This window comes from Athalia rosae, chromosome 2, assembly GCF_917208135.1.
Source record: "Athalia rosae chromosome 2, iyAthRosa1.1, whole genome shotgun sequence".
Classification (NCBI taxonomy): domain Eukaryota; kingdom Metazoa; phylum Arthropoda; class Insecta; order Hymenoptera; family Athaliidae; genus Athalia; species Athalia rosae.
In genome coordinates this window covers 29,769,250-29,794,255 of record NC_064027.1, presented here as the reverse complement: position 1 = coordinate 29,794,255, position 25,006 = coordinate 29,769,250, and the positions used below count along the sequence as shown (strand labels likewise).

At 44.9% G+C, this 25,006-nt stretch overlaps 2 protein-coding genes across 2 annotated transcripts; one reads left to right on the top strand and one right to left on the bottom strand.

Moving 5' to 3' along the window:
• Position 1: 1 nt before the first annotated feature.
• LOC105692477 lies at positions 2-23,092 on the top strand. The gene is made up of 4 exons (XM_012411703.3): positions 2-867; positions 2,069-2,116; positions 20,182-20,316; positions 20,411-23,092. The coding sequence occupies exons 1-4, from the start codon at positions 598-600 to the stop codon at positions 21,593-21,595; spliced, it is 1,638 nt and encodes a 545-aa protein (XP_012267126.2). The 5' UTR covers positions 2-597; the 3' UTR covers positions 21,596-23,092.
• Positions 23,082-24,743, bottom strand: LOC105692545 (pyrimidodiazepine synthase-like). Its single transcript, XM_012411829.3, has 5 exons — positions 24,583-24,743; positions 24,394-24,499; positions 23,883-24,126; positions 23,584-23,805; positions 23,082-23,499 (listed from the first exon to the last, which is right to left on the bottom strand). The coding sequence occupies exons 1-5, from the start codon at positions 24,605-24,607 to the stop codon at positions 23,365-23,367; spliced, it is 732 nt and encodes a 243-aa protein (XP_012267252.2). The 5' UTR covers positions 24,608-24,743; the 3' UTR covers positions 23,082-23,364.
• Between the last annotated feature and the right edge of the window lie 263 nt (positions 24,744-25,006).

Here is a 25,006-nt window from a genome sequence, read left to right as displayed (position 1 = left end):
ATCCAGTGGGTCAGGTATACATTTCAAACTGATATTCGATGGAAAAAAATCGGTACACCGCGATTTCAACAACAGGGGGGCGGGTGTTCGCGGGTACTTTGAATCAAATTCGAAACCCTTCGAATCCGGCATCGCGCGTGCGCGAGACTTCAGGAGTGCCGGTTACTCAGGCTCCTGTACGAACCATCGGGCAGTTTGACTCCGGACGGGGTGGAAGAAGCACGTGTCGGCGTTGGAAGTTTCAAGGATCAGCTGAGGTGCGACCGGCGTGTGACGCGTGTTCTGACATCCGATAAAAAGCGCGCTAAATTTAGGGTGGATCGGATTTTTCGTGAGCGATATACGGGGAAGGATTTATGTTATTTGACCAGTGCAAGCCCTGTGCAATGTTTTAATGTAACGATCATGAAGTGCGTGCGCGAACTGTTTTTTTCTCTTCACCTCCAGTAAACAGATCGAGTGAGATGGTCCCCGATAATCCGCCTCTCATAATCGTGCAGGCAATATTTTGTCCGTTGTAATTTAACGGAGAGTCGTCTATCGAATTTTCGAACTTTTCCCTCTCGCCAAAAATTAGATAATAAGTGCAGTTCAGCCATGGTCGACATGCAAAAAGTGGAGTTTGCCGTTGGCAGCGAGGTGTCACCGGCTTCATTTTACAAAAGTGCATTCGCGCGATCCTTTGCAATGAACTCTCGAGAGACAAAATCCCTCGATTTTGGTTTCATGAACAACGAAACCATCGCCGAAGAACCAACGGACTGCAACGTCAACACCGACAGTAAGAATAACAACTTTGTATCACAGCACACCGGTGGCAAACAGAGCTGCAACACATCGGACGTTAAATTATGGAGAATCCACGAGGTAAATAATTGAATAATTACTGCGATTTTATGTCTACTACAATGCATCCAAACAGGGTAAAAGCAGAACGTTCCCACGGACCAAATTCCCGATAATCGCTATGGATGTACGTTAGGGTAGTCCTTGACAGGGTTGTTCTCGAGTTTCGATGCTCCCGGGGATTTAAACGCTTCCAAACAAATTTGAAGACATTCCCTGAAAATTTGAGCTTTTAATATCAACTCTAAGATAGTCCGAATTGCCACCGAAGTTTCTTATGGGAATAACATGAGAATAACATGTTTGTCCTGTGAAATTTTTCATATTTTAATAGACAATTTAACGCTCGAGAAAAAAAGTCTTTTATGATTTTTCGCTAAATCGACTGTTTACAAAGTTACAAAGTTATTCCAGTGATAATTTTATGTAAATTGAACTTTGACCTCGAATTCAACTTTCAAACCAGTAGATTTAGGGAAAAATCATACAAGACTTTTTTGTAGAGCGTTAAATTGTCTATTAAAATATGAATTTCCATAATTTTCTATACATTTGTCAACGACCCATAAAATTTCGAAGAAGCAAACATGCTATTCTCATGTTATTTCCATAAGAAACTTCGGCTATCGAAAGCTCAGATTATCAGAAAATTTTTTTAAATTTATTTGGAAGCGTCCAAACCCCTGGGAGGATCGAAATTCGAAAACAACCTTTTTAAGGACCACCCTAATGTACGCAAACTTCGAATGGGGATGGTCTCATTCGAGTCCGCATCTTATCTCATTCATTTAGGGCGGTGAGCAAGGATCGTGAGGACAAATTCGTTCATCACGACGATAAGTACGATATCAAAGAATTGCGCAAGGCGGTTCAAGATTCTATAGTCTGGCAATTAAGAAAATTTCCGTACTACAATACCGCCGTTATTTCAAATCTCCGGGTACATTACCAGATCCTCGCGTGGTTAGGCCACATCATTTTGCAACTCGATTTAAATACAATAAACAGAGATCTGGCGATGGTTTTTCCTATTGTTTACCGTACTGTACGCCCGGTGTTGAACCGGATCGCATATCGCGTGTCGAAATACGGAGGTATAACTTTAAACGCTCTTTAATTTAGGAACCGATCCTTGGCCCGATTTCTGTTCTTTTGATATCAAGTTTTTCATCGCCGAAATCAATTCCAACTTAATGCCGTTTTTTATATTTTCCATGTACAGAGCGCTACCGACAATGACGCGGCGACAGAAGTGAACAAACTTCGAAAGGTGAGTAGATGAAAAAATAAATATATATATATCATTACGGTTTCATTGATCGCGGATATTTACGGTCGATGACCGGAATTTCTAACTGTTACTCTATCTCCACGTTATTCGCGCTTCTTCCCAATGATCGTCGAAATAATGGAACTACCGTAGAGCGGGTTGTCGAACGGAGAAATTACTCCTTCTTTTCACATAATTTTTCTCCATTCGAGGCTTCCTTGGGGAAGGGCACGCACCTCGTTCTTCAAAATGACTAAATCGTGCGGCTGCGTTGTATAATAGAATATCGTAATCAGTCGCTGTGGCATCGAATTACGGCGATAATTAATATCGTTTTCTTAGCTATACCTATATGTATTCGACACGGTGTCCCCGTACGTTGAGCTGCAGTATAAACGTGACACTCGATAGCGGGGGTATCTTTTATCGCCGGTTTTATATTATAATCGCGATGTACAAATAAAACGCACCACACCGTTCAGTAGTTTGAACTAGTTACTCCGACGCTCTTATCTCCCATTGAGTCCGTCTCCGTATGGAAAAGCACCGAAATTCAGAATAAAAAGATAAAAATTCTTCACCATCGATGAATCGAGATACGCGTTATCTCCGGTGATCCAAATAAAGGTAAAAGAAGAAAAATTTCGTCGATCTGACGAATCTTTTGTCGCGCAAACGAATGGAAGTTTTGCAAAGGTAATTTTATTATTCGAGCATTGTTATTGTCCCCGTTGTTCGAAATCCGTGTATAGGTATACAACACAACGGAGAAAATTTTAGCTCGCTAATCCACGCGTCATAATTATGCAGAATTTGTGAAAATCTACCTGCACTATTACACGGGACAAAAGAACGCCATGGGATACCAGAAATCGTTACCCTCCGCCGAAATAATGGAAGCGATGCCTCGTCATTGTTTGCGAAATAATGGGAACTGGAAAGATTGCCGTTTCGATGTTTAACATTTCTAATTAACCCCCTGCGCCAACTCGCCCCGGAATATACGCGCGTCCGTGCCACTTCGATCCACGACGAAGCCAAACCTACCGAAAACTATTACCAGGACTTAACGCGGGTATACGACCCGTCGCAGGGACAGGTGCTAGAAATTTCAGGGACTCTGGGAAAAGCCCGGAATTAATTTTTCGGCTTTACCTGAGCCCGCGTATACGTGTATCCACGTGCATACATGTGTACGTTCAGGATCCCCCCCCCTAATATCTCAGCTGCGTTTTCCCTCCGCGGCGTCTACGAGGAATCCCGTACGCGGAAGATTCCGTTTCGTCCGAGAGGGAATTAATAACAATGAAAGATGTTGGACGCGGCAAACGACGATGCGAGGGGACCACCGAGTGAAACGAAAACGGATGCGAGTGGTCACCTGACTTCCGGCCGACGCAACGTCGTCGAAGCTGCGGTGGAAAAACTCTTTTTCCAAAATTTCATCAAAGTTCGTTCGCCCTTCCGTTCGACCGGTGAACCCGAATGAACGAGAAAACAAAAAAAGATAAAGGACTGAAAAAATATCAACGCCGTAAAGAACCGTACGTGTGTGTATGTCGTGTAGCTACACATTCTGACCGATAATAATTACGACAGGGGCTGAAGCGAACTTCCGGTGTCCCGCGTTGTACGCCGACTCGGCGCGCACGTAGTCGTGAAAAAATAGATTAGAAAAAAAAAAAAAAAGGGAGAAGAATTGTGGGAACGGGTTGAAAAACCGTTTTTTAGATTATTTCAAACCACATATCGTACACGTCCGACGCGTGGAAAGTCTCCAAATTTTACGACAAATCGAACATGTTTTTTGTGTTTTTACCTCCCGGTTTGCGTTAAGGAATTCGAGTCAATCGATAGACGGTTAATCGCGAGGCGTTGCGAAGACAAAAAGATTGTTAACAAAAAAACGAATTTAATTTCTCCGAGGATGTGCGAAATTTCGAAAGACCGTTAATCCGTCGAAGTTCGTCCGACACCTACGCGTTCCATCTTCCGTCTCGTCCAGTTTGTTTTTTTTTTTTTTTTTTCCTAAATTCATTTTATCCTATTTTATTTCCACGGCAAAGTATGCTCGCAGGTGGTGAGTCAGAGCCAGGAAAGGAAGGAAGGGATTCGTGCGTGTCGAACAGCCACGCACTGTTAGAGGCGCCTCGTGTACTTTGTACCAACAATAAAAAACGGACCCTTCTTACCGATTACGATTGCTGATTACTAATGAGAAATTTCAATTCTTTATCCTTCTGCGATGGATATTTCACTTTGTTCAATATTTGTTTTTTTTTTTGTCCCCTCCTCTTCTTTCATTTCTTTTTTCCCCTTTGCAGCTCTTCTTCGTCACTCGAAGTGCATTGCCCATTTTTTTTTTTTTTTCTTTTCTGATCACATTATCGCAACGCGTACATTGTATTGTAAAATTTTTGCCTGCACATTAGCCAGTTTCATTCGCGAAGAATGTACATAATAGCGGTCCGGGTCAACGAACTACCTATTCGCAACATTCGCCGCTGCAGATCCAATTCATCGCCGGGGGAATACGCTCCATATGCATATAAATTCACGTACATACAGGTATGTAATACCTAACCGATATAAAAGGTGGATATACGTTCGAGACACGAAGGAGGGCGAGAGTAGCTATGAATTTCCTTCAGGAGTTCAGATCTTAGATACACCAGTCCACGGGGTGGCTCGAGAAAAAAGGTCCTTCATCCCCGAAAGGTGCGCCTCGATAAAAATCGAACGAGGTGCGACGAAAAGTTTTTCTCACACCGAAGACTGTACGTCGGGGACGAAAAATGTGTTCTTCTTTTTTTTTTTCCTCTCTCGAAAACACCGTGCATCAGGGACGAAGTGATTTTATTGCCCTCGTTTTGTCGTTCGCCCTCGGGAACGGGCCGATGCAGCCAGCTGTCCTTTGCGCAAATTGCCGTTCCCGTGTATATACATATTTATTGTAAACGACCTCGTTTCGCTGGACAAACTTGCTTCTTTTTCGTCTATCCATGGTTGGTTTTGTTTGTTTTTTTTTTTTCTTCTCTTCTTCTTCTTTCCATCGCTTCTTTTCCCCCGTGTGCGGGTCGTGGCGCGTATACTTTTCATTCAGGTTCCGCTTTCGTCTATTGATTTACAAAAAACCGCGTAGGTCGCCGTGGGACCGCAGTCGCGGCTACTTCAGAAATACGCGACCTCCGGAATCCGGGATAGTCGAGTTTGAATTATTAATCTTCGAGTCGCCGGCTGCCCCCGGGGGCCGCACCCCGAATCCGCAACCGCGATTCTAAATTGCACTTTCGTTGAACGCGTACGTGGCGCCTGGTATCGGAAAAGCGAAAATAATTTTCTGCTCCAAAATGTAGTTCGCAGCGAAGCGAAGCGAATTTGCTGATGTAATTTTTGCGAATATCGGGGCGGTCGAGCGGAACGGATTAAAATTTAATCTTATAAAACGGAGCGATATCGCGCGACGCGATGCAGTCCAATTCGGTATGATTGGTGTGTCTGGGGGTGGAACGCACGCGATCGTCGCTGCTTTAAAATATGCGAGGGATTAAAATTTTTTTCGCGAATTCAGCAACCCCGCCAAGCTGCACCGGGTGTTATTGTCTCCCTCGTAGATGTAATCTAGTTACACTCGCGGGGTTGCTGAACTCCGGAAATATAAATCCAACGATATTTCGTCTCCTTCTCTCTTCCTTGTGCAGTTTTCGCGATATTTTTCGCCCGCTAATCCGTAGCCCGCGGGCATTCACACGATTTATCGGATATTAAATATAAATGCATCGGAATTTATGAGGTCCGATAAGATAAAGACGAGGGTTCTTTCTTTTTTTTTTCTTTCTTTTATATCGCGTTTTTTGATCGAACGAATATTTGTCGCGAAATCGAGACTCCAATTTATTATCTATTTCGAAGGATCAGAGCGGACTGTAGATGACATCTGAAGATATTATCGGATCTGATTATAGCCATATATTATTATCGGGCATCGGCAGAAATTCTTCGAAAAGCACGGATCTTATCTCGCCCTCTCAATTTGGGCATGATACGCACGTTACGTAGTGTTTTATTTTTAGCAATATGATATCGGGTGTCGCTGTTCCTCCAGCTTTTGCTAATGAGGTTGCCGGTCCGGTTCGCACCTTTTATATCGAACCCACCGCTACACGATCGAGGTCCTTTTTCGAGGGTAGCAGCGACTTTATTTTAAATCCAGCGATTTTATACATCGAGGAGTCTTGCTCTCTTCTCACTCACTTCTAGTCGAATATGATTCGCTCGATTCGAAAATTACAATACGAGACGAAGCGGAGGAGGAGGAGGAGGAGGAGAAAAAGGCGGAAAGGAAAAGAAGAACAAGAACAACGAGAGGAGAGGATCGGGCAAATTACGCTGGGAGGAGATAAAAGTAAATAAGGACATATAACACAGAGAGACTCTAGTCGCTAACGGTCGTTCGTCGTTCATGCAGCGGAGATTTCTTCAGCGGTATCTTCTTCTCTTCGGACCGAGTTGACTCCTCTCACGCGGGTTCTTGAACCCATAAAACCAATCCCTTCGCAAAATCTAAGAACCATTCGCGTTTACCGTTGATTCCAATCTCCTCCCGTACCTTCGTGTGTAACGTACGGGTACATAGAGGTATTTCGTCTTGCGCGTATCGCCCGTCCGCCTTGCAGCACGAATACGATATAATATAATATAATATACACCGATGCAATAACGCACAGCGCACGGTGTCGCTCGCACACGGTACACGTCTCGTCATTTCTTCCGCCTCCTTTCCTATAGGACAGATATCTACGTACGTGTGTAATTTTGCAACGCGCACACGTTTACCCGGATTTTCGCCACCTAAGATATTACGTGACGCGTCGTCCGCACGCCCGGCAATCGCACCGGGGAAATGCAGGTATAGGCAGCCTCATTTTCAATTACGCGCTACCCGCGACCCGTCGTTCAACGATTCCGAACGAACTATTGTTCCCGAGATACGAGATTCGATCGGGCCAATTTATCGACCCTCGCCGATCCGAATTAAATTTTTCTATTTTTTGCTTTTTTTTTTTTTTTTCAACGTACGAGAAACATAACCGTACGTTTCCTGTTCATGTGTATATAATTACGCTGTGGAAGAAATGAGATGAGATTTGTCTGGAAATTTGTATAGTCAAAGACAAAACTATACACCGTTATATATTGTATGTGGGTAAGTTCGATTTGAGATTGCGTAATGATAATTGAAGACTGAAAATCTATTATGGGGGTACTTTTACTTTGGAAGGGGGGCATCGATCGTGTGTCCTGTACAGGCATGGGTAGGCGGGTTGAAAAATATCAGTAATCAATATTTATTATATAATACGTGTGCGTTACGATACGCGTACGTAATCGCAGATGGAATGGAAAGGAAATTAGCCGCAGTGGCAGGCAACCGGTCAACGCCATTCGCCGTGTATATTATTGTCATTTCATTTAATCCGCAGATGCGAGATATGCGGATGGAATGCAGAGAGAAAGAAAAGGGAAACGAGAGCGCGCCTGGGAATCTCTTTTTCAGCCCTCGCAGGGGTGAAAGCTTCTCTATTTTCTTTTTTTCTTTTTATTTTTAACGACACGGCGCGATCGTACCGACAATATCTTTTTTTTTTCCATCGAAATCTCCTCGGCGTCGCAAGGTTATCGCGATTGAGATTTTCTAATCGATCGTGTTACGTGATGATTTCGCGGCAAACGATAAGAGAAAGAAAAAATGGAAACGAATCGTTCAAGGACCTGCGATCCGCTCGTGAAAAAAAAAAAAAAAAAAACCACGACGTACCACGGGATGGACGTGCTCGCGTGTACGCTGCACCTTCGTATATGTACGTCCGTATACATATCGCGTTAAAATAAACCGGAAGCTTTTGATTAATAGATATAAGATGTAATTAGGAGTCCAGGCAGTAGGTTAGATTTCTGCACATCATACAAACCGAGGTGGACACGGAGACGCGGTGTTATTTTACCCAGTTGTCCACCTAGTGGAATAATCACCGAGTATATAAAGAATCGCTTAAAATTTATTACATGTATCAACCGTGTGTGTATAATGTACCCTCCGTACAGCGCGCGTCATACTCGGAGGATCGTTTTCAGTGCACGTGCGATCGGTCGCGAGAATTACATGGAGGAATCGAGAACGGAGGTTTTTTTGGTTTCTCCAGGGGCTGGAGGAACTGCGTTTGTTCGTCGGATTCCCTCGGTCGGTCGGAGCGTGTGTAACGATGCTTTTTTCAAGAGCCGAATTAACGCCTCGGTGTTCGTTTTGATTCATTTATTTTTTTTTTTTTCTACTGAAATAATTCTTCCGTGAACCGCGAGCGAGTCATTACACTGACAAAGCAGCGGCTATTACATGACTTTGTTTTCTTCGGCTAACAGTAAACCGAAACAACTGCTCGAACGAGGGAACGACACCGCTGTTCCTATTCCTCCGAATCGCGCAGGCTACGCGAAAGAACCGGATTCTCCGGTTTTGAGAAAACGCCCGAATATTCAACGCTCGAAATCGACGAATAAAAGGGTTGAAACCAGCAGCCCTTAAATATTCGGTCTACTTCACTTCGGCTCGATCGTATCTAATTAAGACACGACGTGCGTCGCTGCGGCGGCCGTAGCTCGTCTTTTTGTTTCTCTAAATATTTCATTTTTCATTTCTCATTTCTTATTTTTCACTTTTCTCTCCCACGTTATTGCGGCGTTCGGTTATCGTTCTCGCGTGTTTATTTTCAAAGGCGTAATTTTGACGAGAGTTGACGGAAATATATCGGTAGAGCCCTAGCTGCTCGCGGGGTTTTTCAAACACATGTATCTAATAATAATTGTACGATGAGTTAGCGGAGTGCTCTACATAAATCCTACGCGCATTTCTGGTCTACGGTGTTTTTTATTTTTCACGTCACTAAAACGCATGCGAGAACGATCGCGTTTCGACCGATTTACGCAACTCGTTACGGCGATGCCCTTTGTTCTTTTATTTTTTCTCTTCCGACTCAAACGCGATCTAGAAAAATCGCGTGCTCTTTGAAATCGAAACTGAAAAGCCCGGATAAAAAAACGAACTCGATAAATTATCGCAGCGTGAAAGAAAAAAACGCAAAATTCGTCGAAATGGTACAATATCGCGGTATACCTGTACACAGGTGCAGGATAAGATACAGCAGGTTAATTAAATATCTCAACGATGCAGTCCACATAAATTTACGTCTCCTCGCCGTCGTATATCCAAATACACAAAATAGAAGCGGTCGCGGTATACATGCACTTTCTCATGACCTAGGATTTACCCCGCACTCGCGTTACAACGGCACAAAATGATGCAGTAATAAATATATAGCTGGTATACCGCATCGCTGCAATGCACATTGAACAGTGAGACACCAGTTTATGCATCGCATATTCGATAATGTAATGTTGCGATATTATTCAGCGTCGCTAGCTATTGCCGAGGAAACGCGTTATCCTTACAGGGTGGTGGTGGGCCGAGAAATCCGCGGAACGCTACACGACGAATTCGAACTGACACGGCTAAACTTCTCTCTCGTAATAACACAACCTACTTTCGTTCGGACACGCTTCTTTCATGCGCTTTTTTTGTCGACAGCCGACGAGAAATTTTAGGAATTTAAACAAAAAAATATACATCAAACCAGAGTTTCGCTTTCTCATGCGGTTTTCGTATACCTGGGTAAACAAGTTTGGATTTTTTTATCTAATTTTCGCACCCTTATTCGGGTTTGGATCATTAGAATCTGTATCAGCTTTTTTTTAGGCCACCCCGTACATACGTATGCATACGTATAATGTAATTTATCAAAATTCCAGAATCGCATTTGACGCAATTGTGCGCTCGTTACACGGTCGATTCATTTTTTTCCGTTGCACGAAAGAAAAAAAAGCAGATTAATCGCAGACGCGGTGATTGAATTAATTACGTTGCACGGCTCCGCGGAGGTGCAGCGACGACGACGCTACCATTTATGGGACAAACGCCGTTGCGGTAAATCGAGAATTTAGCTCAAGGATCGGATGAGCCATGTACCTGGAGGCGAGAGTAAAATTCATCGGGATCTCGAACGAACCGTGAAAAATTGGCCAAAAAATGACTCGTCCCACACGGACGTCGCGCGTGGTGTGTACTCTCGGGTGTCCATAAATCAGCGATATTTAGTACATAGATATTGCGGGTTATCGGACGCTGATCGTATATCTCGTGTCGCGCGGGTACCGCGTGTAATGTGCAGGTTGCGATAGAGCAGCGTCCTCCGGACAGTGGACGACCGTCCACCTCTGATAGCGATTCGTTATACCGCGACGTCTGGACGGTATCCAGCCATCGTTAAAATCAGCCGATGGGAAACACCGTACCTCTTACTTTTATCAAAATGTCGTAGGACGCGGAGGACGAATCGAACAAATAGATCAGCAATTCCGTCTCGCGTTTTCACACGTGGTGTATGAATATGTGTACGCGTGTAATTCAGGTGTAATGAATTCCGTGTATTGTAGCCAGTTAGCTGATATTCAATATTCGAGGGCTGGGTGGACCGTGTCCTTGGGATATGAAATTACATACGTATCTGCGATTCATTCATTTGGCGCGACGTGGATTACACATCGCGCAAGTGTGCGCAGCTCATGGAATATGGGTGGTTGTATATCAATGGTAAAAATAACGTATTATATATTATACATATATATTTCGCGCGCGAGTTAAACGGTGCGGTTTCTCCTCGTAGAGAAGAAAGGGGAACAACCCGGGCGTTCGGATTTTATCGTCGTCATCGCGTTGTACGGGTTCCTTCGATCCTATACTTCGCCGCTGCCGTTGTGCATTATTCACGCGTTGCAAAATCCAACCATTTCGTGGGATCAGTTGAAGAAGATGAACAAATCGCCCTCCGTTGTACAATCCAGTTATATATGTATATATATGTACGTTTCATAAAATCGTAATCGAATGAGATCATTCATCGCTCGCATCTTCGCGTAATCTCTCCGTGACATCCGCGAACGACGGAGACATTAGAGGGAACGATGAATTTCCGAGGAAAAGCGAAACAACGATTCAATGTATAAAATGTAGGTATACCTATGGCGGCGGTATTCGCGTTATAAATTAGAATTTTACGGGTCTCGATTTCACCCGGCGATCACGCACCGAATCTTTTTACATCCGGACGCTACACGCACTGCAGCTTAAGGAGGAACGAACGAGTTCTGCCGTATCTAACGAAATCGGCGTGAAAACTCTGGGGAAACTTTATTTAACCGGTCAACGTTACACACGAGCTCCCGAGACCGGATGGGATGTAACGCGATAAAAGGAAAAGAAAATTTGAGAAAATTCCGCGCGACGTCTGGCGAACCTCCGCAGCTTGTCGCCGCCATGTTTCGGACACGCACCTCGGCTGTTGTCGGAGAATGAGAAGAAAAAGTCGCGCCGTTGGATTTTTTCTCCGACTAGCGTGGGAGATACACGATTCGGACTTTACCCCCGCGATTGTACGAACCGCGTTCCCGAGTGGTTCCACTCCCGTTTTTCCTTCCGCCGGTGCACGGTCCGAGAGATGCGTCGTGTCTACGGAAAATCTGGGTCAGGAAGTCGAAGAATTCTTCGAGAGAGCCGAGTCGGCTCCTCCGGTCTCGCGGTTATACTCGGCTGTGGATAATTTTACCCACTTCCGACTCGTATTCTCGACGCGCGGGTGAAATAATTCACGCGATAACGCGCCCAAATTATCGTACCAACGCTTATTTTAGGGGCGAAGGAACGAAATCAAACGGAAATACGAAATGGCCGAATAAACTCTGACCTTTCGCTCGTCTGTCTGACGCGGAAGAAAGAAAAAAAGAATATATAGAAAAATAGAAGCAGAATCCGTACGGAATATCGCGTTTACGCGTAGTACTACGTACGTACGTACCTACGAAAATCACCGGTGTTTTCAACTGCATCAAACTTCCGGCGGGGTACAGAGGGAATGCCGATCAGTTTCCGGTGTACGCAGGTAACGCGCGTCGGATAAACGCCGTATCATCGACGAATGATCTGCCGATCTCGCGTCGATTTAGCAGCTCGTTATGCTAATGAGTCGGCTAAAAAATAATTATTTCTTTATTTTATTTTTTTTTTTTTCGTTCGTTGTTTCGTTCGCCTGCCTACAATTGGTCGGGTACGTCCTCTATAGATACCTAGACGCCGCTGTGTGGATATTACGAAATAACAGAGGCAAACGCGATCCTCATTTGCGCGTATAATTCAGGGTTGCGTAGATTATTATACGCGAGGTACAACGAAACGTGAAGATGATCCTCGCGATGCGACCTTACGGCTCGAGACGTCCTCACGACTCGCGTCATCCTCGAGCGGACGACGGACTGATTTTTACTTTTCCTTCGCTCCTCGAATCGTTGTAGAAATTATTCCGAGGCTCTATACATACGTATAGTCGGAATCGGTGTTCTCGAGCGGTAGGTGGTGGGTACGCTGAATCGGCCCGACGTACGGCGATAATCAGAGCATGTTATATAAACGCTGTGAACGCTAGAATGCCTCGGTAATCGCATCTCGACCTTTCTACACCGGAGAAAAAATTAGCGGGGCACCCCCGTGCGGGTGCGCTAATTCTCAGACGGCTGGATCGCCTTCTAAGTAGCCTCGAGATCTCCAGGTTTCGGGGAAAGCCTCGGTACGCCCCCGAAAATTCACCGGGACACCCCTTCCCGTCCCCCTTTCCTCGTTCCGTTCTCGTCGCGAATCTTACATTACATTACATTAGCGTCGATGTCGCAGGAGGAGCGCGTCGCCACCACCCGGCACTGGTTGAAATTCGACGTTTGTCTCGCTTGCTACGCGAAGAGCTCGCTCTCGCTTTTCACGGACGATGTTAATGCTAATGAGATGATTCCGAGTTACGAGAAACGAGCGGCTTCGCCGCGGCGTGTATATTTACACTCCGTGTTGTTGTTCGGGTATTCGGAAGTCAATCGGCAGGCCGTGTGTGTGCTCCGTGGAACGATGATCGTTACACCGCGTGCTTTGTTCCAGTCCTTGAAACTCGCCACTTCGCCGGTTATCGTCGTCGATGGCCAAAAAAACCTACCTGCCGATCGTTCTAAGTGGCGAGTCTGTCCGCTCGTGTAAAATGTAGATTACCCCCCGACGAAACGAGGGAAACAACATCCGTCGCGATGCTTCGGATATCCGTTTGCGTATTCGACTAGTGGATTCCGAAGGATGGATCGTTTTTCAACCCAGTCGGGGTTGGATCGATTTCCATAGGGATTGGGTTGAATTTTGAGCGGCGACGGTGTTGGGGAGAGCCGCATCGGATGGAACGCGCGTACGCAGCGTGGCTCACGCCGCCCACCGTTGCTGAATGCGGTATAACAAGGAGGAGAAGGCGTCGCGGCGCTGAGCGTCGTCCCTCCACGTGTTGTTTCTTTTTGGCGGTGGTTCTCTCAGCCCGTGAGTTTCTCATCACGGAAAATGTCTCGTTCGTTTTTCCGTTTTACCAACTAACCTCCTCATCCGAGAGGAATTTGTCCCGTCGGTCTAAATTTAATGCGACGTAGTTAATATTAATTACCAGCTGAAACGCCGTAACACCGGACCACGCGTCGTAGAGTCAAACCCACGGGGAATCGACGCCTTCGAATCGCGTAGGGTGAGGAGAGTAGAGTCGATCGACTGGCGACCCTTTCTTCTTCTTCTTCTTCTTCTCCACCGCGAGCATAGGACAGTTTCCTCTTAAAATCGAAGCATTAAATGTTCGTCGATGATCTTTGGAAACCATTGGTGATCGTGACATTCCGTCGCGCGATGACTCGATTCCGTCGATGACGATCGGCGGTGGTCACCTCCAGCTTCCGATGACTTGTACAACGCGAAATGGCGAAGTTGTTCGGTTCGCGCGTTGGACTCCCGGTGACCCGGTAGCCGGGGAACAGGTGTTCGAGTTCGCGGTTCCGCCGCGATCGTACACCGATACTAGAGACGGAGTTCCAAGGCGTGTCGCGATGCTCCTCCAGCCGCCGTGTTTTCGACGCCATGGTGGAGCGTATTTTTAGTGCATTCCGGTGCAATCGGAGCGGTACAACGACGTGTATTCTCGCGCGTCGACCAGCTATAGTGTACGTAAACGTGCCGCAGCAGCAGAAGAAGAAGGAGAAGAAGAAGAAGAAGATCTCTCGCCCGAAGATTCTCTCCGCGGGTCGTTTTAATCCTCGACTAATTTATAGACCGTTGGCCACACCGCTTTTTCACGCGGGAGACGCGAGCATTATCTCCGTAAATTAAGCTGCGCGGAATCCGAGGGAAAAAACGGTACGACGATCGAGTATCTCGGTGATTTTTCTTCGGAGTTTACGAATCCGGAATATTCCAGAACCTCGAATCGCCGCCGCGATTGCGTTATTATATATTTCACGTTTTTGCCATCGAGAATTCGATCGTCTGAAACGACCCGAATATGATCTGGTCTTTGACGATGACAAAAATTCGGCATATTGCTTTCCAAATTGTTACCGAGGAGTCGAATCCGCGACGAAATCGAGCGACGAAAATCCGGAATTTCCGAGATTCCTCCGATTTTCCAGCGAGTCAGCGATCGTCGTCGTCGACCGCCTGCAGCAACGGCCGGCGATAATTAATTGCATTAAAAAAATTTCACCGCGACGATTTCTTAATAAGTCTTTTCAGAGTCCGAGTCCTCCTATCTCGGCAACTCTGTTCGGTCTCTCTCCTCCACGGTGGAGTAAATAGTCGGCCATTAGTTCCGACTGAAACAATCGGTGAACTAATACAAACGACTGGAAAGTTTGCGACGCGGTATATTTTGAGCCTTGTCGCGGTTGTTGTCGTCCTCGAACGGTACGTCGCACTTCCTACGAAATAGACGACGACGACGACGTCTCTTCCCTTCGATGCAGTTATTCCACGGGATATGACGTGTCTTCGTGAAGAAAGGAGCTTTTCGGTTCTTCTTCTTCTTTGTTTTTTTTCTTTTTTTTTTTTTTTTTTTGTTGCTATGTTCAATGAGATGCCGGAGTTCGAAAGTATGTTCGATTCGTTTCAACTTGGATTGTACGGTACGAATATAATTTGAAAGGATTCATGTTTCGCGTCTATCTGATTGGCATTTACAACGCTGTAATTAAATCTCGTACAAGATTAATAGAAACTCGACGACGTCTGTGTATCCCAGCTACGGCGATCGGCAACGCGATGCTACGAATAATATCAAGTTTGCGTATCCACGGGTCTCGAATTTCGCAAATTCGGTCAATAATATCGATACCTCGCGAGAAACTTTCGTGTCAGTTCGACGAGTTCGCGTGTCCCGCGATTCGATTCCTCTTATTTTGCCTATTATTTTCCATTTTTTTTCTTTTTTTTTTTTTTTTACCACACGATACTTCTGACGGATCGTTTTTCCTTCTCCTTCACTTTTCTCTCGTTTTCTCGCAATTCGTTTCAGGAGGCATCCCCTGCGTACGAGAGTAGGTATATATCCAACTGCTCTATTTTACGACGCTAACTCTGAATGAGAGCGCATTTCAGAAATGTATATACCGAGTATATTTATATATGTCGCGTACGTGTAGTAGGTATAGGTATATCGGTAGTGTACGTATACCTATACCTCCGAAGACACATGTTTCGCGGTATGTCAGGGTGACAGCAAACCAAGCGAAGCGACTGACGCGACCGATGCCCCCTGGAAAGTCTAGTCGGGGTTTCAACGCTGCATTGAAGTCGAATTACATGTAGACTTTCAGAAACAAGAGACGTGAAAAAAGGAAAAAGAAAAAAGAAATGGCAGATTTTGAAACGGAAATCAGAATTAAACGCTCAACGGAGTCTCGTATACATATATTTTTGTCTGTCGAAAACTGAGGGAATAGATTTTTTTATTCCGTTCTTTGATATTCCGAGATTTTTCATCCGCTCCTTTGAAAGAGGAGTTTGGAAACTTGAATGAACGGTCGATGGAACTCGAGGATCGGGTGGGCAAGTTTCTGATCCCGAGGTTGAGCGCATTTTAAATTTCTTCTCGTGGGTTTTTTTTTTCTTTTTAGTTTCAAGGCTAACCTTGAGTACACGGCGTATTCGAAGATTAAAGCGTAATACGATTACGAAAGTAAGAAATGTCCAAAGCTGGAGATCGCGGATAATTCAATGTAGGAATTCTTGTGTTTTATAAAGCTTCTTCAATTAGACGTCGAGAAGTAGAAGGTGCGCGAAAATCGAGAGAAGAAAAAAATAAGAGAAAATAGAAACGATCGGTTTTTTTTATTTCTCACGACTCGCGATTTTACCGAAGGATGATTGGCGGATGTGGTGAATGTTGAGTAAAAAACTCATATCTCTTTACATTGTCTGTACACAATAACGCGAGAGTGACCTGGATATTATTGGCCGCGATCGGTTGCGTAATTTTTGGCGAAATTATATTAGCGTCTGTACGTATACCCACACTTGTGTCGTACTGCGGTGACAGCGTTTAACCACAAATTTGTCGTGTCCGTAAAATTCGTGGCTTTTTAATAATCAGATTTCAAAGGTCTGTCGTGTTTCTTTTTCCTTCATCTACCGTTACGGGACTGTCGCTTCTATTTTCATACTCTTCATCCAATTGCGCGGATAGATTTACCCAAAAGCCCCCGGGGCGACGTACATTTTTTTTTTTTTTACTCGCAAAAAAAGTCACGTCGTTTCGTAAAAAATCACAGAAATTTAGAAACTTATTATCGTCATTTTTTCTCATTAGGTGGTACACGTACACCTACACGCGTATTAGTTTTCTTCGCGTTTTTTTTTTTTCCTAGAGATTGAAAAACTCCATGAGAGAAAAATTCCATTAGGCAAGGTGCACGCGTTATGCGGCAAGTGTTTCCCCTTTTGAAAGTGGTGACTGCTGCTGCTGCTGCCGTAGTTACTCCCGTAGAAAAGGTTGTTCATTGTAGCTTTTATAGTGTATACTATAAGTTGACTTTGGTGCGCCGGATGCGACCACAACTTCGCAGCCTCATGCAGTTTATATATTCCCTCGCTTACTTTATTTGTACTTTTATTTCTTCCTTCTTCTTTTCTCTCCTCGCAACCGTGCCCACCTCTTCTGGATTCGAGGTGGCGAGGAACTGAGTATTTTTTTTATTTTTTCTTTTTTTTTCAATTTCTGTTTCGAGGTAGGAAAAGAGCCGGCATATCTCCACAGTTGTTACGGCCACCGTCGAATCGCCACGCGTATAAAGATGGGGATTTCAGAGTAGTCGAAATTATGAGAAAATGTGACGGTTGCAGCAGGTGAAAGTGAAAAATGCGGGTCGCGTGGGCGTTGCAACGAGACTTTTTGATCGCGGACATTTGTAGCGCGCGGTCGTGTTATACCCTTCGGCGGTCCTATGTTGTATCTCGTTATTTTTTTTTCATACCTTTTGTCTTCCCTCTTTCCTCATCTCCGCAGACAATGGTCGACTCGGTCGATGTAATATTAATATCGGATCGCGCGCGGCGAATACTATGCCGTAATTCGCTACATAATTATATCACCCAGAAGACTCTGCGCCTTTTGCAATACGAAAACTGTTAAGCGTTTCAAAGTATATCCTATGATCCAACGTTCGTTTATTATTCGATCAGAATCCGCAGATTGCAACTCGCTTTGTCGGAGCAAAGTGTAATTTTCACCGAAAGCCTTGCTTGTAGTACACATCAAAGACGTAGTTTACAAGCCTGTAACGACCTCTTGAGCAACTGTATCAACTCTCCGGGGTATACGCGATATCGAATTGAAATTATTGCACTAAAATTTAACGCTCGACTACCTTCGTAACTGCGTTCGTTAAAAGTCTCGGATTACCATTATTGTACCCGCGAAGCGATAAACGATCGTAGAAATAGATTTTTCTTCTCCAATTTTGAGACGAGCTGACGAATATCGAGTATCGAGACTCGCGGATCGGATTGCGTCTGTAACGAAATGACCCCCGTGTATCTCGGAGCCCCGAAAATTGAGCAATCCGCGAGACCGGGGGAAAAAATTTACATAGAATCAAGCAAATTTTGCCAAGTACGGCGACGAGACTTACGGCCCGCCTTTCGTGGGAAAGTGCAAGATTACTTTCTCCCCTTCTTCTCCGTTTTACCTTACATACCACATATTTTTATGCCATTTTCCCTCTCGTTCTCACAGCCCGTTATGTATTTTATCTATAGCCTCATTCGATCGCTGCTCTCGCTGGGATCGTGTTAATTATTATTTTCGGATAATCATCGCCATTGAATCGCCATTTTAATACCTCGTCCGATTCCACCCCTTCGCAAATCACAGCCTCCGAATATATACCTATGTACTCGCAATTGAATACGTTTCCTATATATGTATAATGAACCGTTGGCGATATAATACAATATAAATTTACGTTTAGAAACTCTGCAGGTTTTTTATCGAACACAAAAGTACAACGATACAACGAAATATATGCGAGTGAAATGTTTCAAATAACTGGAACAATCCACATAGCGTTCTGTACACGGACTCCCAGCTTTCGTAATTATATTCATTGTTATAAATCTTTTTTTTTTTTTCCTCTTCTTCTGGAATATGTACGAATCGAATACTTTTGAAAAAAGAGAATCAAAAAAATAGTCAGCAGATACAGAAGTTCGTCGATTCCGGATGGAATGCCCTGTCTACGCGTCTGAACTTCGTTGTAATTGATCCTTTCTCATTCCCTCGCGATTTCATATACTCTTCGTAACTCTTCGACTTTTTTTTCCACGCGATCGTCGACGAAATTCCTCCGCTTTGAATAACCAGAAAATTGGTCCGATTCTTCGTTGGTATTTACTTTGTTGTCCAACGGTAGATCGGGATGGGCCTGCGACAAAAATCCGACAAAGCGAAAGGAGGAAGTTATCGGTATCGAGGGGAATTTTGACTGGCGTGACAAAAATCGTTGGACCGTTCAGTCTGGTTCCCCGATACCTTTGTTTGTCCCTCGTTCGCGTGCATCTACTTTTTCACTGACGCGGGAAAAACTTACTCACGAATTATATCGACATACACGATGAATTACGGTCCGGAGCGATCATCCCACGGGATGGGAAGGGGATATAACGATGGGAAGATATGCGATCCGCGCGATCGCAAAGATACGAATGTTCTTCCTCGTTTTTCTTCGGAGGAAATGTGAAATTCACGCGTATCCCAAATATCGTAGGTGTGCAAGTATAACGCACGTTTTTCAAACCAAACCCATATGACGTCAGCGCGACGGTCTCTCCTCGGACTGCGGATAGAGGATAGTATAGAACACGGCGGTGCCCGGTTCGAGTCGAGCGCCCATGCGAATCCTCATCCGCTCAGCACCGTCACGAAGAACGTTACACGTTGTGTTACGCATAGCGGTGTGCGTATAATCTCTACGCGCGATACCTGTCGTGTACGTAAAATGCGTGTGGATATGCGTGGAACGACGGAAGACCCTATCGCGGCACTACGAACGCTAATCGCGCCGGACGATATCGCGGTTTTGACGTACGAAGGGTTGGAATTGTTTTTTTTTTCTTTTTTCTTTTTTTTGTTTGTTCAGGACGAAATTGCGACTCGATTCTTCGTCCGCGTTGGGTAGTAGGTACATTATACGCGTTTATGAATCACCTCGTGCCGAGGGTGTAATTAAGAGAAACGAGATATGATTTGCGACCTGAAGCGTGAAATGGGAAGGTGAGGATATTAAAATCTCGCTAAATGTATAAGCCGGAACACGGGGATTTATTTCTTCGGGAATAAGATTATGCGGCGCGGTTGTAATTACGGTATATAGGTGTAACGTAACGTCGCGGACCACACTGCGAACCGTTTCACTTGTTCGAGGATTTTCGGCTCGGATTGTATTCCCTGAAAACGCAACAGCCGACGTTATAATCATTTCTCAAAACGGGGAATCTCGTTTCCGACTCTCACCCGTCTTGAATCGATTTTTTCATCTCTGATCTTTAATTTTCTCGATTCCAGGAGTGCCAAACGTTGGCGGAAGAGAACAGGAGGTTGCAGGGTACGCTGGCCGCGGGAAGAACGTCGCACTCTCGAGTGATAGACAACGTCCTTCTGCAAACTCAGATCGACACACTTCAGTGGCAGCTGAAACAGGTCCGTTCAATTTTTTGGGACAATCTCTAAAATCGCGCTATTCGGCTCACGTACCGAAGCTAACGACTTTTTATCGCCTCCTTGTTTTTTGCAGACGGAGGCAAACCGGCAAATGTACCGCGCGCTGATGGGTCAGGTCGTCAGGTTTCTGGAGCGAGCGCACAAAGGCCTCGATATCCTCCACGAGAAATCCAATCCAAAGAGCACGAAGACCTTGAGAGTGCCGAGGAGTCGCAGCGTCCACGCGGTGGACGCCTCGTCGCCGAGTCGCGCGGCCGATCCGACCTCCGCCAATTTCGCCCGGGCGAAATCGGTGACGCAGATATCGCCGACGAGCAACCCGATCCGCGATTCGACGTCCGTTTGGTCGGTTCTTCGTCGCAACGACAACGGGACTCCGCTCGGGACGCCACCGAGGCCCGACCCGCGGGAGCTCAACGACAATCGCAACCAGACGCACGACGGCGTCGTCTACAGGAGGCGTCCCAAGCAGTCGGAGAACAATCCCGACGAGGTGCCGCCGGAGAGACTCGCCCAGGAGGCCTTCCGCCTCATGAGGACGGTCCAGTCGCTACTGGCCACCCGGGAGCCGGACCTCGTGCGAGCCTCGGAGGGCGAGGAGAACGGCTCGCCGTCCCCTAGTTGCGATCACGAGATGTCCTTGCCGACGAATTTCGCCAATTCCACGAGCCTCCACGACTCCTCGTTTTCCGCGTGCTCCAGCAGCGACCGCGCCAGTTCGAGGACCGACCACGACACGTCGTTCAATTTCCGCAAGGTATCGAGCGAGTCGAACGGCTCGTGTCTTATGCCGGGTGTGAGGAGATCGCTCGACGCCACCTCCCTGCATTCGGGGAGCAGTAAAACCACCGAAACCACCGAGGAAGAAGACCCGGGGCCCAGGTCGCTGCTCACCGGCGTTTTGGAACGAGAATTTTCCGGCACGCCGTCCTCCACGCCCATCAGACGGAAGAAGCCCTCGGAACCGGACGTACCCATTTTCAAGCCGAAACCCACGGCGAGCGTGAGCAGCGCGGAAGACGAGAGCGGCTTCTCTTCGATGAGTTCCTTTCAGGACGTCGGTCTGCCGGCCGCCCCCTCGCCGATAAAGGGATGCCACACGGAGGTCGGACTGCCGGAAGTACCGATCAACAAGGTCAGACACAGAAGATGGAGTTCGACGCCGGCGGAAATGCAGGCTCTCCTCAACGGGCGTCACAACGCGAGTTTTGCCGGGGCGAAAACTACCAGCGAGGCGTTAAAGGTGCTTTGGGTATAGCGAAAGCACGATTGTTAACGGCTTTTATGGTTCGCGAGAATAACGACGGCGCAACTTTTGGTTACCATCATCCGTAACATCGACGATACCCATGTGAATCCTAGATACCGCATATAAGTATAGAGCCGCCGAAAGTCACACACGTGTACAAATATTTGTGTAATATTTCTTATTAAATATCCTATCGAACTACTACGCTACTTCGTCACCTATAGGTATATATACCGCAGACTCGATACAATATACGCATATACGTAATTATTCGCTATTAATTAATTATTCGATTAATTAACCAACAGCTTTTATTGCAGAAAAGAAAGAGGCGAGAAAATTATCGACTCATATTTTAATAGTAACTTATGTATGCATGACGTATCTCTCGTTGCAGATTTCAAACTTTGAAGAAAAAAAAAAAAGAAATAATAAAGTTCAATCCTACTTTGTGTAAAAAATTTTACGTATAAACGATCGGAAATTAATTCCGGTCGTTGCAGCGCAGTCTCGACTCGCATTTGATCGTCACATAGATCACATTTTTATTGCCTGCGTATTAATCTGTATGTATTCATGAACTTGTGTGTTTGCGTTATGTTTCTTTCTTTCATTTTATTTTTTTTTACCATTTCATTTCAAAGTTCTTTTTCGTCCGCGATATTTATTGTTATTATTTTCATATTTTACGTGACACCGTTCCGTGTAAGCCGCCAGTACATGGAAGAAATGAATAAAAGTACAGTTAACAAGCAGGATCGGAGGATCGTTGAGATAAAAATTACGAATGAAAACAGTTTGGAAGAAAAAGTTGGCGCAGTAGAACGGATCTTTTTTTTTTTCTTATTTTTTGCATTCGCGTAGCCGGTATTGTCACAAAGTTCCGTTTCGGTGAAATTTCATGTAACGTTTTTACAGTTTGGTATGTCAGACGGTGTAAAAAGAACTTCGCGATTGTCAAATCGTCAAAATCGTAGTTTTTTTTTTTTTTTTTTGTCACGTTTTTCAATTCACCCGAATTTTTTTTTTTTTTTTTTTTTGTAACTTTAAAAAAACCGTGCAACGTATTTCATGCACACGAATTCACGTACGGTCGCATGTTTTTCTATGTAATATGTAGGGAGTAATCGTACTTAAGTATGTAATTTTATATTTAAAACGTTGAACACGTTAATTATTAATTGTACTTTAATAATATACTCCTGAATATTAAACCTATACCTACAAATCATACTCGGCGAGCCAATAAACCAAAGTAAGGACGTAAAGGCAAAAACAAAAAAAAAATCGTTAAAAATTATGGTTTCTGGTGTTATCTTAAATGTAACGTTGCTATGCGGATATTCACAGATATCTGTGAATTACGCAGTTGAAAAAATTTACATCAATTAATTTCTAGAGATAGAACGTTGAAGTGATAAAATATTATTTGAGTAACTGTTCATATAATAAATAACTCGATTGTCACGTTCGGTTGACTTGTACAATGAAATGATTTTGTGAAAACCGTTGAATTTTATTCATTTTATTTTCATACATCGTCGTTAACCCTTCGCCAATCGCCGAGGGGGTCGAAATATCTTTTCAGATATTCAGAATCCTCGAAGAAGTTCCGACTCGAATTGTTACCCGTTCCGCAACACGGTCGGTAATAGTCGGGCGAAGTATTTTGTTTAAAAAGTCCACCACCCTGTCGCGAGATGGCAACGGCAGCCTCGTTTCTACCCCCCCGAGCTTTCTCGGCATTCTAGGATTCGGCATGCCCGTGATAAGGTCAATTACGATTCCAAGATGGAGTCGTAAGCTGGAGTACCCGTAGCTTTTCGTGTTTGAACATATTTAGCATGCTTGTCCACATCTAAAAAGCTCACTCGTACTCCGTCGTCGACTTTCATATCATCTTCCCACTTGTCCTATGCGAAAATAAATACAATGAGTCTCGGAGTGGCGTCGAATCGACGTAATTGAGATTTGATACGTCGTTCGACAATTCTCACCAATCTGAGAAAACGCCCCCGAGGAATGACGAATTTCTCATCGCTCATAATTCCCAATAATTCGAATCTCTCGAACCACGGCCATATCATGAGATCCAACATTCCGGGTCTGTTTCCCCCGAAGAAAGGTTTGCCTCTTTTCTCCAGTTCTTTTTCAAAGATTTCAAGACCGTCCAATATCGCGGCGGATTCTTCGGGTTGCACCGTTGAGCTGAACACGATCTTTAAAATCGTAAAAGATCATCAGATACTTGGTCATCGCGACGAAATGCAACGATATAGAATCTAATCGATCATACCTTGAAAAAAGGTAATATCACGGAGTTGAATCTTTCGACGAGTAATTTGTCTTTGGCTTTTAGCAAAGGATCGCTCGGGTAGAGAGGAGTTTCCGGAAACGCTTCGTCCAAGAAATCGGAGACGATCAGACTTTCGTACAATATGCTACCTTCCTCCAGTTGCAGCACGGGGACTTTGCTCAATGGATTCTTCTGAGCCAGCCATTCCGGTTTCTTAGTTAAATTCACCCAAACCACATCGTACCTGAATTATGTACGTAACGTTAATCGAGCCGTTATCGGTAAAATCTGTAGTATTTCAGCAAAATAATCATCGACTCGCTTTCAAAATTTGTCAACTCATGAAGATTAACGAGCGTGATAAATCTTCGTCCGCATCGAATTTCTCGCCGTCTGCCGCTGATTATTAGTAAAGATTATTGCCCTTCGCGAACGAGGCGACGACATTCTGTTTCGCTTACGCCTATATTACTCCTAATAATCACGTGTATAAAAACTGTATTTTTCTCACGGAATTTTTTTCACATCCAATACAAGTTGGGCCCTCTGAGCGTAAGGGCAAAATCGCATGCTGTACAATCGCAATTTCCCAGGTACCAAGGGCGGATCCGGCGATCCTGTTGAAAAATTTTGGTAAAAGTTAGAAGATTATTCGAACACGGAATGGGCGATATTCGACAGACTTGAATGAGTCACTCACCGGTTGACAGATGTTTGGAGGTCATATTTGATTATGTTGTTCTCGCGCGAGAGCGAAGAGCTGATAATAAATACGTGCGGGACGGTCAATCCTATGGTATCGACTGACCACATAGATTGCTCGGCGTCTCGTGAACGTGTTACGTATCGACGAGTTGAGCAACTTGATGAGTATTTGAACGGAAAAACTCGTTCGGGAGGGGCAAGTCCGACGTCACCAGTACGGCGTTAATGTTTCAATTAAGCGCTCGGCGTTATCAGCGAAAACTATTATATTATTTTCATTGGGAACGCGCCCTCGAGGTTTCTAAATTACTTAGAGGATTCGAGTTTTGATGCACGACGTTCTACTTGATATAAACGACAGGAAATCGATTGAAAGTAACTAGCCTTTGCCTCGTACGGCGCCTATAGCTGTTCTGCCC

Coding starts and splice junctions, on each gene's coding strand:
- LOC105692477 (XM_012411703.3), top strand. CDS start 598: ATGGTCGACATGCAAAAAGTGGAGTTTGCCGTTGGCAGCGAGGTGTCA. Junction 868..2,068: donor AATTATGGAGAATCCACGAG/GTAAATAATTGA, acceptor TTCCATGTACAG/AGCGCTACCGACAATGACGC. Junction 20,317..20,410: donor TTCAGTGGCAGCTGAAACAG/GTCCGTTCAATT, acceptor TGTTTTTTGCAG/ACGGAGGCAAACCGGCAAAT.
- LOC105692545 (XM_012411829.3), bottom strand. CDS start 24,607: ATGACCTCCAAACATCTGTCAACCG. Junction 24,500..24,582: donor CTCCAAACATCTGTCAACCG/GTGAGTGACTCA, acceptor ATTTTTCAACAG/GATCGCCGGATCCGCCCTTG. Junction 23,806..23,882: donor TGATATTACCTTTTTTCAAG/GTATGATCGATT, acceptor ACGATTTTAAAG/ATCGTGTTCAGCTCAACGGT.